Below are 24,178 nucleotides of genomic sequence, written 5' to 3'. Positions count from 1 at the left end.
GAAGTTTAATTTATGGATGCATGGCTTAGAAATTTTTGAGAAAGAATGCCTCTTAGATTTAATGGTGTCAGTTGGAAACTTATTTAGTCAAGAAAAATGGTCTGTTCAGTTGAAATACTTCAAAATCAGCCATTTCTGTGCAGCAAAAGGTAGTTTTTCTACTTCGGGCCCACGTCTATTCATGCAGTCATCCATTTGTCATGTGACTGATGCCTTCTCTCTATTAGCCACAGCAGCTCCCAGCCCCTTTGAGATTCAAATTCCTCACAAGATGGATGGACTAGAATGTGATCTCTATGAGCCCTTCCAGCTTTTTGTACCTCATTTTCTAGATTCTCAGCAAAGACACAGGCACCATTTAGGAACAAATTGATGCTGGGCCAGCCTGTGACCTACTGCCTGGCTTGACTTGCCTTCAGGATTTTGGGGGCTCTATGTGGACCATTATCACACCAACCCATGCTCATCAGCTTTTCTCGCATCCTGACCACAGGCCACAGGCTGTCAAATACTGGGGCCTAAATCAGTCAGCAGTAATGCCTGCTGTTTGAATCCACACTGGGGTTGAACTCCAGGACACAAGCACGCTGACTTCCCTGGTATCCCTGAGATGCTTCAGGTTCCCCCTCCCCTGCCCCCTTTCTCCACACTCCACGCCCTGGGAGCCCTTCTACCTGGGAGATCAGGAGGCTTAGCCCCCTGTCAGCCTGGCCATGGGACCCCTGAAGCCTTGTGTCCTTGCCCTTCCAAATAGGCCCTTCTCTTTTTCCTGGAAATGAACTCTACCTCTGCTAGCTGAGTCCTCCATCCCCCATTTCTTGGAGTCTCTGTCCATATTCCAGGCTGCAGGCCTGCTGCCCTCCAAGATGGGGCTCAGTTTTGCCTAATCTGCCCTGTTGCTCACCAGAAGCTCTCTAGGTCACCAACTCCTGCCCCCTCAAGGCTCTATACTGTCTACTCCCACCCCTTCCACCCCTATTCCTCTGCTCTGACTTCTCCTTGGAAGCCCATAGCCATGTCTTATATGTGGACATTCAGTGCCAGTCAGGACTCAGCTCATTTCTGTTCCTAACACTGTAGATACCCAGCTCTGTGGGACAACCTCAGATCCCTCCAGCCATCTTCATGTCCCCGGGAGTCCTGGTCCAGCTTCTCCTTTCACATGTCACACCACCCAGAAAGCTTTTCCAACAGCCTCTGAGAAGAACAGAGACAAGCTGCCCCTTCCCCTGGTCCATCTACTCTGATTCTATCTTAGGTTCCTGCCTCTCAGCTAGGTCCAGGATGAGGTGGCTCCTGCTGCAGACTTTGATCCATAACCCTAGACTGGTCATCCTCAGAAAATCAAAACCAGGCCATGGTTCCTGTGAATTTACCCAGATTCTGCAGACATGGTTCAAGAGCTGACACTGTCCTCCAGCATCTGCTCCAAGGCCACTCCAGGATGTCTGCCCCCTAGAGAAGATGCAGACTACCCAGAAGTTGTCCCCTGCAGTGTGATAGAACGTCACAACCACTGTCCATGCAGATGGCATACAGCACTGACTACTCGGGGCTGGCCACGAGCTGAGCTCAGCTGGGCTGAGTGATCAAGTCTTAGGTCTATTTCACTCCCTCGGCAAAAAGATCAGTACTAGTGAAGAGTTCTGTTGATCAAACTTTGCCCAATGATTTCCACCATTCATGGGTAGGAGCAGCCTCAGGGAGTTGCATGTTAAGAAGCACTTAGTTTGACTACATGGCAGAACTTTGTTTTACTGAAGAAGGTGATAAATTATCTACATCAGGGCCTTTTAACTGTGTGGCTCTATTTTTCTCTGGAAGAAGTATGGCCTCAACCCAACAAGATTCCCATTGCTTCCTCCTTTCTATGTCTTATAGTGCATGGGATAGAACGTAATTTATGATCCCATCCTCCAATCTGGTAGGGCAAGCAGGAATACACTGAGCTCTCTCTCCCTTTGCCATTGGGATGATGAAAGGATCAGAAGTGACCTGGCCTTGGTCACGTGGAAGACACACAGATTCTCTCTGACAGGGTGGAGTCACCTAGGAAATCCACCTGTCTGAGGAGGCAGAGATGGGGTGGATAGGCATTCTATGTGGGGGACAAGAAGAGCAGAGGTGTGGGAGGAGGAAAGCCCTGGGCATGTTTGAGGAGGGTGATCCATCTGGTGTGTTGAGTTTAAGAGTGTTGGAGGCTGGTTAGGCCATTCTGAGAAGGCCAGAATGCCAGGCTGGGAGGCCCAGGGCTTACCCAAATTCTTCACATTTCAAGCATAAGGTCTGTGATGTCCTGGGACCTGTTCAATGTCTGACCATTCAAAGTCACTCACAAAGCTTGCGCAAGAGCTATGAGGACCCACCAACACGATGAGGGAAGTCCTGTCCACCTCGTGAGTCCCACAGCCACTGAAATTCAGTAATCATTAGTGAGCACCTATTGTAAACTCAGTCGTGTTGCTAGGTGTGTTTTCCTCTTTTAACTTAATCCGCACAACTAAGCTTTGTCATTCTGCTTTCAGAAACTGAGGAAACTGGGACTCAGAGTGTTGGGATCCCCACACCACCAATTTCTAGTTGTGTGACATCCGCCAAACTACTTTGCCTTTCTGTGCTCCTTTTACCATATATATAAATAGGGAGTGATACCTACCACATCCAAAATTCTTCTGAGGACAAAACGAGTTTATGCATTCAAACACTGTCAATCTAGTATGTGACATGTCCTACACTCCCCATAAATATCAGTTATTGTTTTTTGTAATGTGACACTTTGTGGTGATCTGATGACTGTCTTCGCACCTCTCACTGTTCTCCCAGATCCATGAAGAAAGAGGCCTTCTCCAGTTTTACTCACCATTACCAAGTACGTGCCTGTAACGTGGTAAGATCTTGGAATGAGTAAAAGAACAAGGCTATGATGAATGAGTCTTTCAGCCATGAATTCAATACTGAAATCACTACTGGCATCACGGACAAGTGAGAACGAGAAGAAGATCAGGAACACGGGGTTCTGGTCTGAGCTCTGCCACTAGCACAAATCTCAGTTTCCCTGAATGAGAACTAGTGCTGCCATCACAGTCAGTGCTCCTCACTTGCATCCAGCCAGTGCTTACTGAGCACGTGCTACATGCATTTGCCATTCCAGGGACACAGGACACCTAAGGAGATGAGGTCCTGCTGCAGCACGTGGCACAGGCCTCTCTTGCAGCTCCTGCTGTGATGGTCTCTCAGTCTCTTCCCTGGACTGCTTGTGAGTTCCTCAAGGGAAGCGATCAGGTCTCTCTCATTCATGATGGCATTATGTATTGATAAAAGGTACAATCCCTCAAGACGATGTCACAATTTTAAACACACATATCTAACAGCAGAGCTCCCAAAACATATGAAGCAAAATCGACAGAATTGAAAGGAGAAATAGACGGTTCTCCAACAATAATGGAGATTTCAATACTCCACTTTCAAAAAAGGATATTACAACCAGACAGAAAATCACTAAGGAAATAAAGAACTTGAACAACACCATAATCAACTAGACTTAACCTTCCACCCAAAACAGCAGAATATGTATTCTTCTCAAGTGCATATGGAACATTCCCCAGGATAGACCATATTTTAGGCCCCCAAACAAGTCTTAGCAAATTTTTAAAACATTGAAATCAAATAAAATATAATTTCTAATCACAGTGGGGTGAAATTAGAAATCAAGAACAGGAAGAAAACTGGAAAAAATCATAAATACATAAAAATTAAACAATACAGCATTAACACCCAGTGGATGAAAGTTGAAAATATGAGGGACACTAGAAAACACCTTGAATAAAATGAAAATGAAAATACAACCTACCAAACTCATGGGATGCAGAAAAAGAAACGCTCACCGGGAAATTTATAGTTGTAAATGCCTACGTTAGAAGAAGAAAGATCTCAAAACCATAACCTAACTTTACACCTTGAAGAGTAGAAAATGAAGAGTAAACCAACCCTGAAACCAGCAAAAAGAGGCTTATAATAAATATAAGAGCAGAGGTGAAATAAAGAACAGGAAAACAAGAGGGAAAATCAGTCAAATCAAAAGTGTTTTCTAGGAAAAAAGCAATAAAATTGGCAAACTTTTAGCTAGACTAACCAGCAAAAAAGAAAATGGATAAAATTATTATAACCAGAAATGAAAGTTGGATATTACTACCGACTCTATGGGAATAAAAATGATTATAAGATTGTACAGTCTTCTTTGCCAACAAAGAAGCCCTCCCAGCCCTGCGTGAGGGGGTGAACTCTGCTTTTCCTAAGGACTCGGTAATGGTCTCCCCCGGGAAGCTGCCTTGCAAGTACTGCTGATTCTCCTGAGGACCTACACCCACCAGCCCCATTTGCTACTAGACCTAGTAGCCTCAATTCCCAGCATGTCCCAGAGACTGAAGTGTAAAATATGACCCATGAGGAGTTGTGCTACGTTCCAAAATAGCTGCATCCTTTCCCCAGTGTATACAGAAACAAATCTAGGAAAACTGTGTGCAAATGGCTATTAAGGGGTTTGGATAATGGTGGAAGGAACATAAAGTTGGATCCGGTCTAATTTATTGATATGAGCCCACTAAGCAGAGATTCTCTACTCTTTGCTGTGTCTTGAGAGGGCACAAAGAGTTCCAGCAGTGTCATTGGTTGCCGGGAATACACTAAGTGAGGCTGACCTTCCTTGGTCTCCTATAGAAGAAGGTATCCAAGGCTTAGGTGATTGGAACGTTAGAGTGTATTTATCATGTAAGACATGCCTACCCACCCCAACAGGGTCCAGAGGACACACTTGCACTACTACTGTGGAAATAAATTCATGAGGGCAGCCCCAGAGTCCGTGAAGAGCTCTGTGGCCACTCTCCTCTTTAGGGCAGACATTACAGTGGAACTGCTGCCAGTGACCTGGGATCTTGATAGGCAGTGAGGACACTTGGATCCCGGGGCAGCAGAGACCAAGCAGAGGCACTGAATCTCAAGAGACAAGGTGGTTATGGTTTCTGTAATGGATAGTGGAGTCAACGCAATAATGAGAATCCATTTGACTCACAGAAACCTATGGTGGTAGCTAGTTGATCTGAGTGTCTGTAGAGGGAAAGAGAAGGCAGTCGATGAAATTCTTGATCTGTGTAAGAATGGTTCTAGATCAAGTGAACAGAAGTCTAACTTGAATCACTGAAACAGTCATGGCCCTTCAATCATTTCCCACCCCTGAGCCACTTGACAGATACAGGAGCCCTGGTGTGAAGGGGAGGCTGATTCCCTTGAGTAAGGATCTAGATATACTATTTAAAATTAAAACGGTTAATCTTTTCCCAACCTTCCCCCAAAGGATGTACAGCCTTTTGTGATGGTGACCATACATTAGGGAAAAGGAAATAATCAGAATTATAGGGATTATTGAATACAGGTTCTGAAGTGACACACTAATTCCAGGAGACCCAAAACATCACTGTGCTCCATGAATCAGAGTAGGGCTTATAGGATCAGGTGATCAATGTAGGTTAACCCAGATCTGTCTCATAGTGGGTCCAGTGGGTCCCTGAGCCCATCCTATAGCTTTTCCCCCAGTCTCAGAATGCTTAGTGGTAATTGACATAGTCAGCAAATGGCAGAATCATGAGACTGGTTCCCTGACCGGTGGAGTGAGGGCAATTACGGTAGGGAAGGCCAAATGGAACCCACTAGAACTGCCTCTACTTAGGAGAATAGTAAAATAAGAGAAATACCGCATTCCTGGAGGGGCTGCAGAGATTAGGACCACCACCGAGGACTGAAGGACGCAGAGGTGATGAATCCCACTATATCTGCATTCAGGTCATCTCATGGCCTGTGTATAAAACAGATGGATCTTGGAGAAGGATGGAGGATTGTCATAACTTAACCAGATGGTGACTACAACTACAGCTGCTTTCCCACATATAGTTTCATTACTTGAGTCCTGATACCTCGTATGCAGCTTTTGATCTGGTAAATGGTATTTTCTTTATCTGTTAGGAAAGACATTAGAAATAGTTTGCTTTGGCCTGTCAAGGCCAGCAATAAACCTTCAATGTCCCACCTCAGAGTGTAGCAGCTCTCAAGCTCTATGTCATAACTTAGTCTACAGGGACCTTGATCACCTTTCTCTTCCATGAGGCATAACACTGTTCTGTTACTTTTCTGTTTTTTGGGAGCTTTTTTGGTGAGGAATATTGGCCCTGAGCTAACATCTGCGCTCATCTTCCTCTATTTTATATGTGGGATGCCATCACAGCACGGCTTGATGACCAGTGCGTAGGTCCACACCCGGGATCCGAACCCGCAAACCCCAGGCCAGCAAAGCGGAGTGCGTGAACTTAACCACCCACCACCAGCCCAGCCCCTGTTCCGTGACATTTTTGACATCATGCTCATTCAACCTAGTCAGCAAAAGTAGCAGCTGTTTTATTGGAAGACACTTGCATGTCAGAAGGTGGGAAATAAATGAAATGAATCAGGGGCCTCTCGCCTCTGTGACACGTCTGCGAGTCTAGTGGTGTCAGGCATTTTGAGGTGTCACTTTTAGGGTTAAAGATAAGTTGCGGCATCTGGCCCTTCCTACAAATGAAGAAGAGGCATACTGCCTAGTGCGCCTTTGTGTATTCTGGAGGCAATATATTGCTTATTTTGGTGGGCAACTCCGGCTCTTTTACCGCATGATCCAAAAAGCTGCTAGTTTTGAACAGGGCGCAGAGCAAAGAAGGCCCTGGGGCAGGTGCAGGCTGCTATGTAAGCTACTCTGGCATTAGGGCCGTGTGATCCAGCAGATCCAATGGTGATTGAAGTGTTGGTGGCATTTGGAGATGTTGTTTGGTGCCTTTAACAGCCCCCTAAGATGAATCACAGCACAGACCCTTAGGATTTTGGAGCAAAGCCCTACTGTCCACTGAAGACAACGGCTCAGCTTTTGGCTTGCTGCTGAGCCCTAGGAGAACTGAATGCATAACCATGGGCCACCAACTTAGCCCGTGACCTGGGATGCCCGTCATGAACTAGGTGAGGCAGCACCCCACCGTCCCATGAAGTGGTGTCTACGAGGTCAGGCTGGAGCAGGGCCTCAGGCACAATCAAGTCACATGAGTGTGTGTACCCAATGTCCGTGACCCCAGCCCTGACACATTCCCTTCACTCTCCCAGACCACATCTATGGCCTCACGGAGAATACCTACAATAAGTTGACTGAGGAAGAGAAGACTCAGGTCTGCTTTATATATGGTTCTATGTGATAGGCAGGCACCACCCAAAAGTGGACAGCTGAAGCATTACAGTGTCTGTGTGGGACATCCCTGAAAGAAAGTGACAAGCTACAATCCTCCCAGGGGGCCCAGACTTAAGCAATGCACCTGGTGGTTTATTTTGCTTGGAGGGAGAAATGGCCAGAGATAACGAGTCAATTTCAGTTCACAGAGGCACGATTGGCTGGCTGGTCAAGAGCTTGGAAGGAATGTGATAGGAACATTGGTGGCAAGGAGGTGTGGAGAAGAGGCATGTGCCTATACTTCTCTGAATGGGCAAAAAAGGTGAATTTCTTTGTTTCCTATAAGAATGCGCACCAAAGGGTAACCTCAGCAGAGGAGGATTCTAATAGTCAAGTGGACAAGATGACCTGTTGTGTGGGTACTGCCCAGCTTCTCTTCCCAGCCACTCCTGTCGGCGCCCAAGGGGGCCATGAACAAAGTGGCTGAGAGGCAGGAATGGAGGTTATGCATGGGTTTAGCATCGTGGACTTCCACTCATCGAGGCTGATCTGTCCACAGCCACTGCTGAGTGCCAAATCTGCCAGGAGCCTAGACCAAAACAGGGTCCCTGATAGGGCACTATTCCCCAGGGTGATCAGAAAGCAACCAGCTGGCAGGTGATTACAATGCACCTCTTCTACCATAGAAGGGGCAGTGTTTTGCTCTTAGTGTGTTAGACACCTACGCTGATACAGATTTGCCTTCCCTTCACACAATGTTCCTGTTAACTACCATCTGTAGACTCACAGAATGCCTTATCCACCACCTTGGTATTCCACTCAGCATGGCTTCTGATTAAGGAACTCACTGCCCATAAATGAAGTGCAGCAGTGGACCCATGCTCATGGAATTCACTGGTCTTTTCCTGTTCCCCACCATCTGAAGCCGCTGACTTGAGAGAAGAATAGGCGTGTGAAGACGGAGTTACAGTACTACTACCTAGGTGGCAATACCTTGCAGGTTTGGGGCGGTGTTCCCCAGGAAGCTGCTTATGCTCTAAATCAGCGTCCATTATACAGCACTGATTTTCCCATAGCCGGGATTCACAAGTCCAGCAATCAAGGGTGGAAATGCGAGGGGCACCGTTCACTACTACCACTGTTACCCCTCATGATCCACTAGCATAATTTTTTTTCATGTTCACGTGACCTTATGCTCTACTGGTTTAGGGATCTTCATTCCAAAGGGAGAAAACACATTGATTTCTTTGGACTGGAAATTAAGACTGCCACCCAGCCCCTTACGGCTCCTCTTGCCTCTGACTCTACAGGCAAAAGGAAGAGAGTTTCCATGCAGGCCGCGGTGATTGATCCTGATTACCAAGAGGAAACTGGACTGCTGCTCCACAATGGAGGTAAGGAATACAGGAGACTCCTTAGGGTTTTCTTAGTATCACATGCCCTGTGATTAACGTCAATGGAAAACTACAAGAAACCAGTCCAGGCAGGACTAGGAATGGCTGTGACCCTTCAGGAATGAAGGTCAGGTTCTACCACTGAAATTGAAAAGGGTTTGCAAAGAACCACAACCAGCTGAGGTGCTTGCTGAGGCAAAGGGAATATGAAGTGGGTAATGGAAGAAGGTAGTTATAAATACCAGCTATGAAAGGGTGACTACCTGCAAAAACATGGAGTGATTGTTATATTTCTTCCTTATTCAGGTATGAATAAGTTTGAGTACTTTTGTGTATTTTGTACATTAGTTAAATTTACATAAGTTTAAAAAAGCAGTAAAAGATTGAGTGATATGTACCATTGTGCAAACGTGATTCTCTTATGGATGACTGTAAGTGCACTTTTGACAAATGGATGCCCAAAGGTGCAATAAATTGTCGCCCTTCTGCTATATCATTGGGCACAAGGGTTATTAAATGTTGCTACATGCAGGATCAGTTCTCAGGAGCCTCATAGTCCTGCAGTAGAAACCCTGCGGGCACCCTTGACTACCTCCTCATCCTGATTAGACATGGGAGCTGGCGCTTCTCTTTCTATTTGGAGGTAAAGTATAGTCTTCCCTATCTTTCCTTTAGCAAATCACTTTCCTGGATGGCTGTGCCATGTCAGGAAGGGCCTGGGCTGCTGGGAACCAGGATGTATGCTCAACACCAGCTTGCACTGTAAAGGCCTCCCTGGCAGAGTCCAGCCTGCTGTGTGTCTGAAGGACAATTGCAGCCTTCTGATGGAGGAGGATAGCTCAGAACTGCCAAGCAGTTCATCTGGGCCTTGTCTTACAGGGTGTTTCCAGACGTGATGTTCAAAAAGCCACGTGGGAACCCTTTAGTTCCTGGTCATGGGGTGGGTTCTCAGGGTGAGCTCAGAGCAGTGTCTGTTCACCACCAGATGGGAAGCACTTCAGTATTTTGATTGGTAAGACTGTGTCCATTCATGGCCATGGATCATCAGTGTGGTGGCATTCCCTCAATGGACCTGCCTACACCCTCCCCTCTCATGCCTCATCTTTCAAAGCTCCCAACAGGAAAGGTTCACAGCCCCCATGACACATAACCACAGCACAAGGCTGTGGAAAATAACACAGCCATCCCAGGGGGCTACAAAATCTATGGGTTCAGGCCCATCTAGCCCTTTAGGACACGTCAGTAAAATCATGACTGAGTGTGTAAACTGGCGAATGTCAGAGACCATGGACTTCAGAACCACACAAACCCAGAAGTCACCTTGGCATGCAACGGAGAGGGTGGCAGTTTTCTGTGGCCAAATAGAGGGACCCATAGCCTGGGAAATGAAAACCCGTCCCTGATCCACCAGATCAACTCCCTCAGGGAAGAGTGGCCACAATGTACCTGACAGAGGCTGGGGCCTCCAGGACATTTCCTCCTGAAACAGCATTACATAAGTACGTGCAGGGATACTGGAGAGCCTAGTGTGTAGGCAGCATAGACATGATGGAAGGAGGCCCAGATGTAGCCTTAAAAGCTGCATCACAAATCTTCGCCTGTGGATAGAAAACAAGCAGGAAAAGGAAGTCAGAGACCTGGACAAGGATCCCAGGAGGATTCAAATCTAGGTCAGGGGTGAACACGGAGCCCCTAGAGGGGCCTGAGGAGGGAATGTCCTGCCTGCCTTTAGACCATTTACAAGTGACCTTCCTCGGGTCTTGTCCTCTCCCCGTGCACGTTTGTCTTGACATGAGTACAGCCATGTTTGGCCGCTCCATTGACCTATAGCCACCAGCACACAAAGAAATACAAAGCTGCTTTCTGTGCGGTGGGAACTGGCCTTTTCCCGGGAACTGGCCTTTCTCCCACGGAGGGAGTTGCAAGTTGTAACAGTTCAAGGCTCTTGGAGCGTCGTAGCACGGGAGGGACTGGCCATCTGTGCCGGGCTAAGACGATAACCAAAGAAAACAATGCACGTACACAACCACTGGGCTGGGACGTTAGCCAAGGGGCTCAGTGCACGTACGCCACTGATAACTGTTTTGTGCATGGGAACACTAGATGCTTGCTCTGTAAACTCTGTAACTGCTTATATAAATTGCTGGAAGCTGAGACCTGGTGAGCGTTCCACCTGTGGAAGGGACGCCTTGCCCAGGATGTGTGATCCTTGCCCAGCCGTGTCGATTGACAGGACTCTCCCGGCAGTGGGGCGTGGATGTTGTGAGTAATTGATTTACTGTGAAGTAACTGATTTGATGTGTTCTCTTTTCGGTCAACCTGGTGTTTCTCTTTCCGGTTGATTTGTGTCATTTCCCTTCAGTCGATCTGGTGTTTCCCTTTCCGATCGATCTGATGTTTTTCCCTCTTATTATATGACCTATTCGGATCTGCTGCTATCTCAGCCGATGTGGATGTTTTCCCTTTCCAGTCGAGCTGGTGTTTTTTCCCTCTTATTATTTGACCTATTGGGATCTGTTTGCGGACTATCGCCTTTACTATCCTCTATATAATAAAATATACCTTCAGTCCATTTGTTTGGAGTGGAAAGTGTCTTTTACGTCTCCGATCTAATCCCCGAACCTCTCATAACATAATTGGCGCTGTGAGCAGGATTCGATTAAGGAGATGCCTTTCCTATTCAAACGAAAGGTAACTGAAGCCAAGGTGGAAGAAATTCCAGGATGGGAGGACCCTCCCTTTTGCACTCTGGCTGGGGAGTGGGCTCGCAGGTCAGGGTTATGTGAAGCTTGGGATGCTCGTCTGAGACGATTTGAACCGTTGGATGTGACCAAAGCTTTGCAGATGGTGGAAAGGAAAAAGAAAGATGATGTTTCTTTTTTGGCACGGCGAGGTTGGTGTTTGCTGACTGCTTATCGTCGGGCTATAGAAGATAGGGATAAGATACAGAAAGAGAAGGCACTCTTGGAAAAAGAAAATTCAGATTTGCAGTTTTGCTTGGCTATGATTCAATGTCAATATCATGCACTGGGAGATCAGGCTCGTAACTACCAAGCTATAGCAGAAAAGGCTGCTGTAAGAGTTGCCAAATATAAATATAGAAAGAGGAGAGGAAAGGTAAATGAACGAAAAGTTCATATGGCCATAGCATCGGCCGGTCCTAAGTGGGACCCGGACACATGGGATGGTGATATCTGGGATGATGATTCTGAAACTGATTATGAGGAAGAGGAAAAACCGCCCAAACGCACAGAGGCACGTCCTCTTCGCCGTCGGCGGATGGAAATGGATGGTAATCATTCTGTAAGGAAAGATGTGATTGAGGATTTTAACCAACAAGAAATTTCTGATATTTTAGCCCGGGCTACACAAAAGCCTGGAGAAGCCATTATAACCTGGCTTGTTCGCCTATATGATATGGGCGCTACAGGAATTAATCTGGATGCAGGAGATGCTTTTAAATTTGTAATTTTGTCCAATGATCCAGTAATACGGGGAGCTTCCAGAGATTGGAGCATGAATGCTCACTCCCCAAATGATCGTGGACAAGGCACTGATGGTACAACTTTATTGGCTCTTGCAGTAAAAGGAGCTCAAGATAAATACCCCACGGAGGATATGTGGCCAGACACTAATAGATCGTGGTATACTTTAAAATATTGTGTCCAAAAGATGAGAGAAGAAACCATGAAACGGGCTGTGTTTCTGGGGTGTGGTGAAGCTTTAAATGAAATGACTTTAAGTGTCCAGGTGCGACACAAGTTGATAAAAACTGCACCTCCGGCATACAAGCAAATAATTACAACCCTTCTCATAAATGAAACTGAAAACCCTATAGCAACACTAGCAGATAAGATTATGCAGCTAGCAGACTTGGGAGACTGGCAGACAACTGAAAACTCTCCAGGAAGGGAAAAAAGGAAAACATTCTTTAAAAAGGATAAAATGACTTGAGGTGATATGTTTTTGGCCCTACTCCGGGCAGGAGTACCCAAAGACCAGATTGATGGAGTTGACACTAAAGAATTATGGAAACTATATAAAGAAAAAGGGCTGAATGTAAAACAAGTGAACAGAGGGGACAGTATAAAGAATGCTTCCAACCCAGTGCCTGCTGCACCTAGTGCACTGCCTCCTCCCTCGGATCCTCTTTTTGCTGACTTATGTGATTGAGGGGAAGGCCAAACCTCTGTATCGATTAGTGCCACTATAAGAAAAGATATTAGACCACATGTACCAATTAAAATATTTTGGAAGAATGGATCTACAACTAGTGTGCAGGCACTTATAGATACAGGGGCGGAGGCCACCCTTATCTATGGGAATCCAACTAAGTTTCAAGATACATCAATTCTGATAACTGGATTGAGAGGAAAAGAAATCCAGGCAGTTACCACTAATCTTTCTATGCAAATTGGGCAACTACCCCGGCGCACATATCTAGTTATGATTGTGCCAATACCAGAATATGTAATTGGGATTGATATTCTGAAAGGATTGACATTAAATTTGGCTGATGGACAATACCAATTTGCTATTAGAGCTTTGTCTTTTCATATTAATGCTGTAATTGTGGGATGTTTGCATCATGAAGTAGAAATTCCACCTGCCACGCAAGTGGTCAATCAAAGACAATATCGCATCCCTGGAGGACAACAAGAAATATCTGAGACCATAGAAGATTATTTGGCTGTAAAAGTCCTTCGCAGAGTAACTACAGCCTGGAATAATCCTATCTGGCCTGTTAAAAAAGGTGATGGGACATGGAGAATGACTGTAGATTACAGAGAGCTAAACAAAGTGACTCCGGCTATTCAAGCGGCCGTCCCTGATTTGATTACTGATATAACAGAATCTCCTGTTAAATGGGGTGTCTCATATGACCAATTGACTGAAAAACAACAAAAACATACCTGGTTTATGGATGGTTCTGCCAAAATGATATCGGGCTCACGGAAATGGAAAGCAGTTGCCTATAACCCATCCACCCAACAAACAATTGTCACCACCGGAGATAATATGAGTAGCCAATATGCTGAACTTTATGCGGTGTATCAGGCACTTCAACAAGAACAGGGCCAACAATGTCATATATATACTGATTCATGGGCAGTGGCACAAGGTTTGGCAACGTGGATGCCACAATGGAAAAAATATGATGGGAAAATTAATGATAAAGAAATATGGGGAAAGAAATTATGGGAAGACATATGGTTATGGTGTCAAAACACAATTGTTACTGTATTTCATGTTGATGCTCACAGTTCTTTAATTTCTGCAGAACGAAAGCATAATTCTCATGCTGATGAGCTGGTGCAGATTCGTGCAACGCACAACCCAGGCTTAGCACAATGGGTCCACGAAAAGAGTGGACAATTGGGAGAACAAGCTTCATACAGGTGGGCACAACAAAGGGGAATCCTTGTCACCCATGATGATATTGCCACTGCAGTACAACAATGTCAGTTATGCCAACAATTAAAAAAACAGGGAGTTCCACATCCCTACCAAGGTCATATCCAAAAGGGATTATTTCCCGCCCATACCTGGCAAATAGATTTTATTGGACCATTGCCAAATTCTTGTGGATATACTTATGTCTGCACTGCTGTTGATACATATTCTGGTTATTTATTGGCTATGCCAGCTAAAGTGGCCACCCAACAGAGTGCCATAAAATTATTAGATACAATTAAGTTATATTATGAAACACCAAGGCAAATTCAGAGTGACAATGGTTCCCACTTTACAGGTAAGTTGATTCAAACCTATACCAAGGAAAATTATATAGAATGGATTTATCATATACCTTATTACCCCCAAGCTGCAGGCCTCATAAAACGAATGAATGGATTGCTTAAACAACAATTGAGGAAACTTGGTCATGGCTCATTAAAGGGGTGGCACAACCATCTAAGTACTGCTCTAAATATGTTAAATAACAGGCCACTAGGCCCTAATGAGACTCCTCTGTCAAGGTTGTTACCAGCAAAGATTACAGAAGTGGCAGCCGCCACCCATGAGCTTATGACCTTAACCTATTGGCCCCTGACGCAGTCTGCTAAACCGCCTTTTCGTGCCACGGCCGAAGCGGCTGGATTGGATTTATCTACTGTTCATTCTATTCAATTGCCCCCTAAGAAGCAGTCTATAGTCCCTACTGGGATAGGGGTACAATTTCCCAAAAATACCTTTGGTTTGTTAAAAGGACGCTCTGGACTGGCAGCAAAAGGTATTGATGTACTGGGAGGAGTCATTGATCCAGATTACCAAGGAGAAATAAAATTTATATTATATAATGGTAGTGACACAGTACTAACTGTAGAGTCTGGGGAACGAGTGGGACAATTATTGGTGCTTCCCCTCTTGACTCCAAATGTGTCACAAGGACAGCCTCCAAGTGAATTAACTAAAAGAGGAATGCAAGGATTTGGGTCTACAGATGGATGGAAATCTGGAGCAAAGGTGTGGGTGACACATCCACCCAATGTGGCTCCCCATGCCGCAGAAGTAGTGGCCCAAGGGCCCACTGCAACACTCATAGTTATGTATCCAGGAAATGAACAGTTATATCATGTTCCTAAAGATTCTGTTTCTTTGCGTAAATAGATATTCCTGCTGTGTTCACTATGCTGTGCTGCACCTCCATGTCTGCTGCAGACCTACACACCAACTAATGCCTCTGTAGGACAACCTTTGACCCTCTACTGTTAGACCAACTGCTCTACACCAGTGGGACCTATAACCTGGACTATGAATGGCCGAGAAATTTGGTCTCAGAAACATCAAACAATCTCTCGGTACAAGCCTATATCTGATCAGTCACACAAAACTAGTTATAATTTCTCTATTACCCTGCCTTCTGTTACCCTCCGTGATGGGGGCTGGTCTGGACTTCTGCAAGCTAGTTTGTTATGCCTAAGTGTTACCTTATCTAATGTTATCTTTGATGCTGTATATGATTTGCAAGATCAAGTTAATAACATTTCATATTCTAAGGGGTTATTTGATTGGCTACCTTGGGGTTTGGGTCCTTTATTGCGAGATAGTTTTATAATTATTGTAGTCATTGGATTTTGGATTCTTGGATGTGCCTTATGTGCTTGTGTACAAAGTTCATTGTCTGTGCATATGGTGTCTTATGGTTAATGGAGACGGCCACGGCCGAATATATCTTGACATGAGTACAGCCATGTTTGGCCGCTCAATTGACCTACAGCCACCAGCACACAAAAAAATACAAAGCTGCTTTCTGTGTGGTGGGAACTGGCCTTTTCCCGGGAACTGGCCTTTCTCCCATGGAGGGAGTTGCAAGTTGTAACAGTTCAAGGCTCTTGGAGCGTTGTAGCACGGGATGGACTGGCCATCTGTGCCGGGCTAAGATGATAACCAAAGAAAACAACGCACGTACACAACTACTGGGCTGGGATGTTAGCCAAGGGGCTCAGTGCACATATGCCACTGATAACCATTTGTGCAGGGGAACACTAGATGCTTGCTCTGTAAACTCTGTAACTGCTTATATAAACTGCTGGAAGCTGAGACCTGGTGAGCGTTCCACTTGTGGAAGGGACGCCTTGCCCAGGATGTGTGATCCTTGCCCAGCCGTGTCGATTGACAGGACTCTCCCGGCAGTGGGGTGTGGATGTTGTGAGTAATTGATTTACTGTGAAGTAACTGATTTGATGTGTTCTCTTTTCGGTCAATCTGGTGTTTCTCTTTCCGGTTGATTTGTGTCATTTCCCTTCAGTCGATCTGGTGTTTCCCTTTCCGATCGATCTGATGTTTTCCCCTCTTATTATATGACCTATTCAGATCTGCTGCTATCTCAGCCGATGTGGATGTTTTCCCTTTCCAGTCGAGCTGGTGTTTTTTCCCTCTTATTATTTGACCTATTGGGATCTGTTTGCGGACTATCGCCTTTGCTATCCTCCATATAATAAAATATACCTTCAGTCCATTTGTTTGGAGTGGAAAATGTCTTTTACATCTCTGATCGAATCCCCGAACCTCTCATAACAACGTTTTGATATTTTTACATCGTTTTCCCCACTTACAGCTGATGCAATTCCAGAGGTTGAACTAGAAAACTACAAGTTCCTAAAATATGATCAAAAGAAACCTCACAAGAGAATCAGAAACTATTCCCTCTTCCTCCAGAATGTAGAAAGGCAGCCCCTGCCTGTGGCACGACATGGTCCTGGGTAGTGCTGTTTTAAAGACACCCACATTTCAGTGGTTGTTGCTCTGCCTATGAAAGTACCTTCAACCTTTAAATCCCAAGAGAATGGGCAGCGGGCCGTGTCTGCTCCTGGAGCAGTTCAATGATACTGAAATGAACTTGTCCTCTGACTTAGGGGGACTTGGGAGTGTCCCCACTGGCCAGGGAAGGGGCTGGTCCTTCTCCCACATACAATAAGCTGATGACCCAGAAGAGTTCTTGATTCAAGGAGAAATGTGAGATTCTATGCCTCCCTTACATGCCTACAGAAAGCGACAGAACCACACCACAACTCCCAGGCTATTAAAGGGAACAGGACTTTAATATAATATTCAAATATGGCATTTATTATTTACAACATATAACTACTGTCCCTCCCCAATGGGTGACTAGATGCTGGGGTAGACATGTCAGGGAGCTGGGGGGGGGTCGTCCTCGCTCTCTTGGGCTTCACGGGGCCCCAGGAATCAGCTTGCAATGCTCCCCTACCCATCAGGTGGGAGGAGCCGGCCCGGTGCATCGCAAGCGTCCCAGCTGTGTCCTCGCTGCTGAGGATGCGATTGTGATTGGCCACTGGTACGGGGCTCGGTGTTGGGGCCTGGGGGCTGAGTAGAAGAGTCGGGTTATCTTGGGGTCCTCCCTCAGAACCATGGCGCCACACTCTGTCCCCACTGCATTGGGTGCTCCAGTCCCTGTGCTCAGTGCTGTCAGCCACCAGTACCCCATTTGTCCCTGCCACATGAGCGATCATTTAGTATCACCTATTTTATAGAGGAGGAAACAGAGTCTCAGGAAGCTGGAGAGAGTCACCCCAGTCACAGGACTGCTCAGTAGTGGAGCTGGGATCCCAGTGCCAGCTGTCCGACTCCCAAAGGCCACGCTTAGCCCGAAGCTTTACTGAACCCCTAGGAGTCAGTCACCCCGGCCCAGACACTCACTCACCCCTGACCTTGATGATAGCCGGTTCTTCTTGGCCTTGAGTATTCTGCTGGCCAATTAGGCCTGGGCCATAGCTGGCAGGACAGGCTGTAGCTACAGGACACAGAAGCACCTGTGAGCCTACCAGGAGCCACACCACAGGTGACCCCCCACTGCCTGCCCAGCAGCTGGAGTCTGGGTGTCCCAGAGGTTGCAACACGATAAGGCCTGGGGCTGACCAGGGGGCCACGGAGACAGGCTCTCTGGAGGGAGGGTCCACCTCTGCCCTCAGCCAACTCCTGCCCGGCCTCACCTATCATTCTCATTGAGCAGCTCCATGTCCTGGAACCAGGCCCCAAATCGCTCCTCGGGCTCTAGGTTGTAATTCTTTGCAGCCACCTGGAGCAGCAGGATCTCCCTCATGACTCAGTATTCCTGGGGCCAGAGGGAAGGAGAGGATGCAGACAGGGCCTGTGGGGGATGCTGCAGCGGCCTTGTCGGGGGTGAGAAGTGGGGCAGGGGACCAGTCCTGGGAACCCTCCTTCCCTCCAGTCGCATCCAGGCTCTACCTGTTCTCAGAATGGGAATAATCAGCCCCTCCTCCAGGAAGTTTTCCTTGACGCCATCCTCCCCTCAACCCACCCGCCAATTGGATGGCTCTCCCTTTTCTCTGTTATCAAACTCTTCCTCTCAATCTAAGATACAGGGGGGTGGAGCCAGGGACTGTTCTGCCCAGAGGGTCTCTGATTTCCACCTCCTTCCCCTCCCCTGCAGGGAGTGCCACAGCTGCTCACCTCAGTCCTTTTCTGAAGGTTGATCTCATTCCCCTGGAAGGCAGACAGCCAGAGTCCATCAGACAGAGCCCCCTAGCCTGACTAGCCCTCTATGCCCACCCCTTCTCATGGTGCACGACTGCCAGGTCCCCAGAGGGGCCGGGCATGCAGAGAAAACAGGACTTGGACCTAGGCTGGGCTCTGGGCTCCAGAGGAGGAGGACAGGGGGGTGAGGCTGAGGGACCTGGCAGCACAACCCTCTCTGATGACAGACTTGGAGGCTGAGGCCTCAGGCAGAGGGAACTGCTCAGCCACTTATGTGCTGCCTGACTTGGGGGGACCCGACTCCTCTCTCCCTCCATGGGCAGCATGGGAGTTAGAGGCTGAATCCAGCTCAGATAAAACTTCACGCAGCTGTGCCATCAGGCAGCTCTGAGCTTCCCCAGCCTGGGGAACCAGAATGGGTGTCTCAGGCGGAGCCTGTGTTCACTCATCCCTAAGATGGGCCTGCTGCCCCAGCTCCCAGGGGCGGCTGCGAGGCTCTCATGAGAGATGTGCCAAGTGCTGAGAGCTCAGAGGTTAGTTCGGGGGCTCCTGCATCCCCAGGCTCAGGATCCTGGTCTTCCCTGCCTGGTCCCCATGTTCACCCACCTCGAGATAATCACCCATCGCCAGGTGCAGCATCAGCAGGTCACCGAGGAAAGTGCCAAGATAGGGGACGACACCCTGTCACGTGGGGGTTCGGGTGAGATGAGCCCTTGCTCTCAAGTCGTCCCTGTGCAGACCCTCCCCTGAAAAGTCCTCAACCTCAGCCTCCTGGCCCACCCCAGGGTTCCCACGGGGAGCAGCCTAGGACCCTCAATTCCTCCTCCCTTCACACCGCAAGAACACCCACACTCCTCCTCCTCACCTCCCAGGGCTGGCTTCTGGCAAATCACAGGGTGTGCGGTCCCTGGCCCTCCCCACAACCCATCCTGCACCAGCTCTTCCAGGGCCCCCTCCTGGTCACTTCTACTGGGGGACTCAAGCACTGTGGCACCAGGAGGAAGGGCCCTCCTCTCTTGATTTGAGGCCTCCAGCTGGGAGGGCAGAGCCCCTCCCCCACAGGCACACTCACCTGCTGCTGCTGCTGCTGCTGCTGCTGCTGCTGCTGCTGCTGCTGCTTCTCCTGCACTCTCTGGGGGATGATCTCCGGGGGGGCAAACGTGGAGGGCCCCTCCTGCCAGGGTCGATGACAGTGTCAGCGGGCCATACTCCCCTCACCCCATTTCTCTCCAGCACCACTGGCCTCTGACCCTGGACATCTGACTCGAGTCAACTGGTACAATTGCCACTCCATCCTCCAAGGTCTTGTGATTCTAGAACAAACCCAGCTCCAACTCACACTCTAGGTGTGAGCTTGGGCCTGTGGCCTGGCCTCCTCGAGCCTGTTTCCTCATCTGGAAAGTGTGAGAACTCCAGCTACGTCAGAGGTTCTCCTGAGGACTCAGTGACATATGACTGTCATCGTTGTCCTCGCCCTCACCCCTCCGTGTGGAGCAGGCAGAAAGCTCCCACATTCCTTTCCTCCCTCTTATCTCATCACCACCGTATGAGGCCTGCACCACACAATCACCATCCCTCCACTTCCGTGATGAGGAGGCAGAGGCCCAAACAGGGGCAGTGAGTTGCTCAGGGGCCCACAGAGGAGAGGCCACTTGCCCCTCCCAGCCAGAGGCCCTGTTCCAATGTCCTCACCTAACCCCCGCCCCACCACTGACCACAGTACTGTCCCCTGAGCTCTCAAAGCATGGTCCTGGGCCGAGCTGTGGATGGAGAAGACGAGGTGTCTTGGGAGTCCGGTTGAGTGGCTCTTGCCTGCCCCAGTCCCATGGAGTGTCTGGCCCCCAGGTTGGGACAGAGGCCGTGCCAAAGCCTACTCCTCCCCAAGGAAGCCCTCAGGACATTCCCCTGCAATGAACTCTTTCTTTATCCACTCAGGAACTGGACCGCCAAGGTGCCACCTCCAATCAACAAGGAAGGGGGTGACAGGATGCTTTGCTTCCTCGTTTACATGAAGCTTCCAAGGTCCTTTCAGAAAGATCCACTAAGAATCCGTCAGTTGCCTAGACGCTTCACATAAGCCACCTGGGGCATATGTCATTGCCAACCGGGCACTCAGGTGAGACTCCTGTGGTTGGCTCCAGTGACTGCTCTAGGGGTTCGGGGGGGGGTCCCAGAATGCACACACATCTGTCTCTGGTCCAGACGTTCAGAACCAAGGCTGAGCAGCCTGTTGGTCCACCTGGGCCACGGGAATCCCCTGCCATGCCCGAACCTGGGGCAGGCAGGGTGGCCTCCCCTTGGAGACATGGTGAAGACAGAAGGAGCGGCAGGGGCCTGGCTTCTTGAGGACAGGTTTAGGCTGAGGGCTAAACCCACCCCAACCACCCAACAGCCTGGAAGAAGCTACATCCAGCAGGATGGACGTGCTTGGAAGCCAGAGACCTGCTGATGGTGCCAGCTCGGCAACTCCTCCTGGAACAGCCCAGCCAACACCACCGAGTCCCAGGAGCACGGCCTCATGCCCACAAACGGCACCCCACCCGCCCGTGGAGGAAACAGATCCCTCTGCTTGTTAATCTGGACAAGACAGACGGGAATGTTTCAGAGAACGTTCAAGTGAGAAACTATCAAAACCACAGCCTGCCCAGTCCCCCTTTCCCCCTCGCCCCTCCTCTCTTTCCAGACCCCCAGCCTCCACTCTACCTTGGTCATCAATTCTCTTCTCAAGGACTTGTCATGGCTACAGAGCTCCTTAAGTTTTTCTGAGCTCTCCCTGAGGGGAGTGGAAAGAAGGAAGGATAAATTGGGGGATAAAGTGAGGGGTCTGAGTGCAAATCCCTTTTCTTTGCAAACCCAAGAGATGCAACCTGCCTGGAGGAGTGTTCTCACTGGACTCCTCTGAGCGCTAAGGTCTCGTGGGACTGGGCGGGGGCTCTCCTGTTGGTCACTGGGGTCTCCATTCCCCAGCTCTACAGAGCACCTCTGTTTTGACCACTTTGAGTTTCAACTGGGTGTAGATTTCTGTTGCCATAAACATTTGAAAATCTCCAATGTGGCTCAACCCTGGCATTTAGGGAAACTGAGTCCTGAAGCAGAACTGGTGCACTAAGGACCCAGGGAGGCTTAGAGACCCCCCACCGAGGCCCAGGCCCTGTCCCCAGCATTTGCTGCCTCCCAGGAGTTCCCACGTGACTGAGGGAGCAACGGCAGACATACGAGAGATCCCCCATCCACCTTGATCCTCCTATGGAGAGGGGCCTACCCACCAGGAAACATCCGCCCACGTGTTCTTCAGGTGGCTTATGGAGGTTTTCTGCAGAGCAGAGATGACAGCACGGAGCGAGGAGAAGTTCTTCAGGATCTCGCACTCCTGGGGAAGGGAAGAGAATGAGCTGTGAGGTGGGGCACTGGAGACCCGCTTGCTCTAGCTTCAGTCCCCTTCTATTTAAATCTTCCCTCCTGGATGAGACAGATGCTGAGGGAGCCCCAGAAGGGCACATTTAGGACCCAGAGAATAACACTCACAGGGAGGAGGATTTTAGCTCAACCCAGGGAAGGAGCCAGGGAGGAAGTGAGCATCCTCCCACTGGGACCTGGAGTCAAGGTCAGCGGGCCCCTGGCAGGAAGGGCCTAGGGACTGTGCAGGGGCTTAGACCACACACTGCAATCCTGGGAGCTGATAAAGGTGGAGAGGCGGTTCCCAAGGCTCCAGAGAGGGGCTCCACTGGGCCTCCCGCAGCACACCTGGGCCACCTGGATCCAGTGCTCCACCACCCTCGCCCTGTCCTGGGCTGTCATGCTCGGGTCCCCGAGGCAGGTGGTGACGACGAGGCTGACCACCCTTCTGAAGTGGTCGACAGTGGCCTGGACGGTGGGTGCCAGGTGCTCATTGCCGGGCTTGTTCCTCTTGCCCCAGGTGGAGCCCAGGCACTGAGAGGGCACCACTTTCCGGAAGAGCTCCTGGGGAACAGGGGGAGTGTCACCCAGCCCTGCCACACCCCAGCTCCGTGTCTACTGCCCCCAAAGTGCCGCACAGGGGTCACGGTTTAGAGCTGGAGCTCAGGAAGCTCAGGATGTGGTCTGAGCCTTGTGAGAGTCCCTGGGTTTTCTTCTCTGTCCACTGCGGACACCCAGCACAGGATGACCCAGAACCCAATACTGGCAGGGAAGGGAGGGGGCATTTGCACCCAGCCCGTCCTGGCTAACTCCAAGCTCCAGATGGTGGCTCAACTAGGCTTATCCCAAGGGGGCATCTTCCACCACCCTGATGCCCGCTCTGGTCCCACTCCGATTCTGATGCACATTCCCCTGTGGCAGCTACAACCACAGGCTCTGTCTGTCTCCCTTGTAGTGAAGTACACATCAGGTCTCTAATAAATGCTGAGGCTGTTGAGCCTCCTGAGCAGTCGGTTGGGCCACCAGGGACCTGGCTGCACACAGTGAGTTCCCCTCCCCCACTGATGGGCCAGGCCCCACGCAGCTTTCTGTCTCTTCTACCTCATGGAGCCGGCACAGCCACTCTGTGCAGCAGGTCCTGTTAGTGTCCACCTCTACCCTCTGCAGGTGGACAGCAAAGCCTTGGGGGTTCAGAAAGTTGCCCAGGTCGTACGGTTGGTAAGGGGGAGCGCCAGGATTTGGGCCCAGGTCATAGGAGTCCGGATCAGGTCTGGGGCACTGATGGCAGAGGGAAGGCCTGCCCCTCCGCCCTGAGAGCCCAGCTGCTCACCGCATCCATCACGGTCAACTGCTCCGCCACCAGCTTAGGAGGGAAGGCCGTGAGGTTAGGCTTCTTCTCACCCTCCTTAATGGCCACAGGTGGAGATGGACTTCCCACTAGAAGTGATGGTCCAGGTGACTCCAGCTCAGCAGCTCCCACTCCTGCTGCAGCCGACGTGGGCCCTTGCTCCAGCTCCAACACTGCTGAGGGAGGGGACGCTGGCTCCAGCGCTAGAGGGGGTGGTATTGACAGAGCTGGAGCCAGCTCTACCTCCACCACTGTCCACTGCCCTGCTTCTGCCGCCGGCTGGAGCTCTGCAGCTGGCGCTGCAGCGGGATAAAGGGAAAGGTTCACCCACATAGCTGACTTTCCACGTGTCCTTCCAAACACAGGAAAGATCCCACTTCCCTTCCGGGAATACCCAGCCTGCAGGCCGCCTTACCCTCTGGCTCTGCCTCAGTGGCCTCCAGAAGCTCACACCGGGCAAGGGAAAGAGGGTCACGGCAGCTCAGCTCCGAACCAGGCAAGGTGACCTGCATGTACATCCCCTTTAGCTTGAAAAAGGGACAGCCCCAGCCTGGTCCCGCCCTAGTTCTGGTCCCAGCCCGGCGTCTCAAGGTCCTGAGTGTGGAGACCCTCTGCTCCTGCTCTCATCTCAGAGCAGCACTGGATGGTGCGGGTGGGCTCGTGCACCTGCCCCTTGTCTAGTGAGTTGGTGGAGTCGAAACCATTGGGCAGCTCCTCGACCACCTCCTGAGAGGAGTTCTGCAAAGACTGCCCGGGAGCTGGGCCAGAAGGAATCAGGGGCTGCCTGCACACTGCCACTGGGGCCGACGCCCAAGAGAAAGTCTGCTCCTCAGTTCAGGCACAGAG

The 24,178-nt window shown here is 49.5% G+C and overlaps 1 protein-coding gene across 3 annotated transcripts; it reads right to left on the bottom strand.

The window, feature by feature from the left end:
• Positions 1 to 17,408: 17,408 nt before the first annotated feature.
• On the bottom strand, positions 17,409 to 21,834 carry LOC131420740 (ral guanine nucleotide dissociation stimulator-like 1). Of its 3 annotated transcripts, XR_009223642.1 has the most exons (7): positions 21,292 to 21,834; positions 19,661 to 19,762; positions 19,195 to 19,269; positions 18,565 to 18,597; positions 18,084 to 18,205; positions 17,795 to 17,884; positions 17,409 to 17,457 (listed from the first exon to the last, which is right to left on the bottom strand). XR_009223642.1 is itself a non-coding variant. In XM_058566909.1 (5 exons), the coding sequence occupies exons 1-5, from the start codon at positions 21,298 to 21,300 to the stop codon at positions 18,197 to 18,199; spliced, it is 228 nt and encodes a 75-aa protein (XP_058422892.1). In that variant the 5' UTR covers positions 21,301 to 21,834; the 3' UTR covers positions 18,044 to 18,196. The 3 variants fall into 3 exon arrangements, 2 of the variants coding, with proteins under 2 accessions (XP_058422892.1, XP_058422891.1); XM_058566909.1 differs by lacking the exons at positions 17,409 to 17,457; positions 17,795 to 17,884 and having other exon boundaries at positions 18,044 to 18,205; XM_058566908.1 differs by lacking the exons at positions 17,409 to 17,457; positions 17,795 to 17,884; positions 18,084 to 18,205 and having other exon boundaries at positions 18,249 to 18,597.
• Positions 21,835 to 24,178: the final 2,344 nt, after the last annotated feature.

Source organism: Diceros bicornis, chromosome 24 (genome assembly GCF_020826845.1).
Source record: "Diceros bicornis minor isolate mBicDic1 chromosome 24, mDicBic1.mat.cur, whole genome shotgun sequence".
Taxonomy (NCBI): Eukaryota; Metazoa; Chordata; class Mammalia; order Perissodactyla; family Rhinocerotidae; genus Diceros; species Diceros bicornis.
Note: the sequence above shows the minus strand (reverse complement) of the source record. Positions and strands in the feature narration are given on the sequence as shown.

What these genes read in the sequence shown, in the direction of transcription:
- LOC131420740 (XM_058566908.1), bottom strand. An exon ending in AGCAGCAGCAGCAGCAGCAG is followed by an intron (nt 19,270 to 19,660) that starts GTGAGTGTGCCT and finishes CCCACGTGACAG; the next exon opens with GGTGTCGTCCCCTATCTTGG. An exon ending in CGATGGGTGATTATCTCGAG is followed by an intron (nt 18,598 to 19,194) that starts GTGGGTGAACAT and finishes TCTGCCTTCCAG; the next exon opens with GGGAATGAGATCAACCTTCA.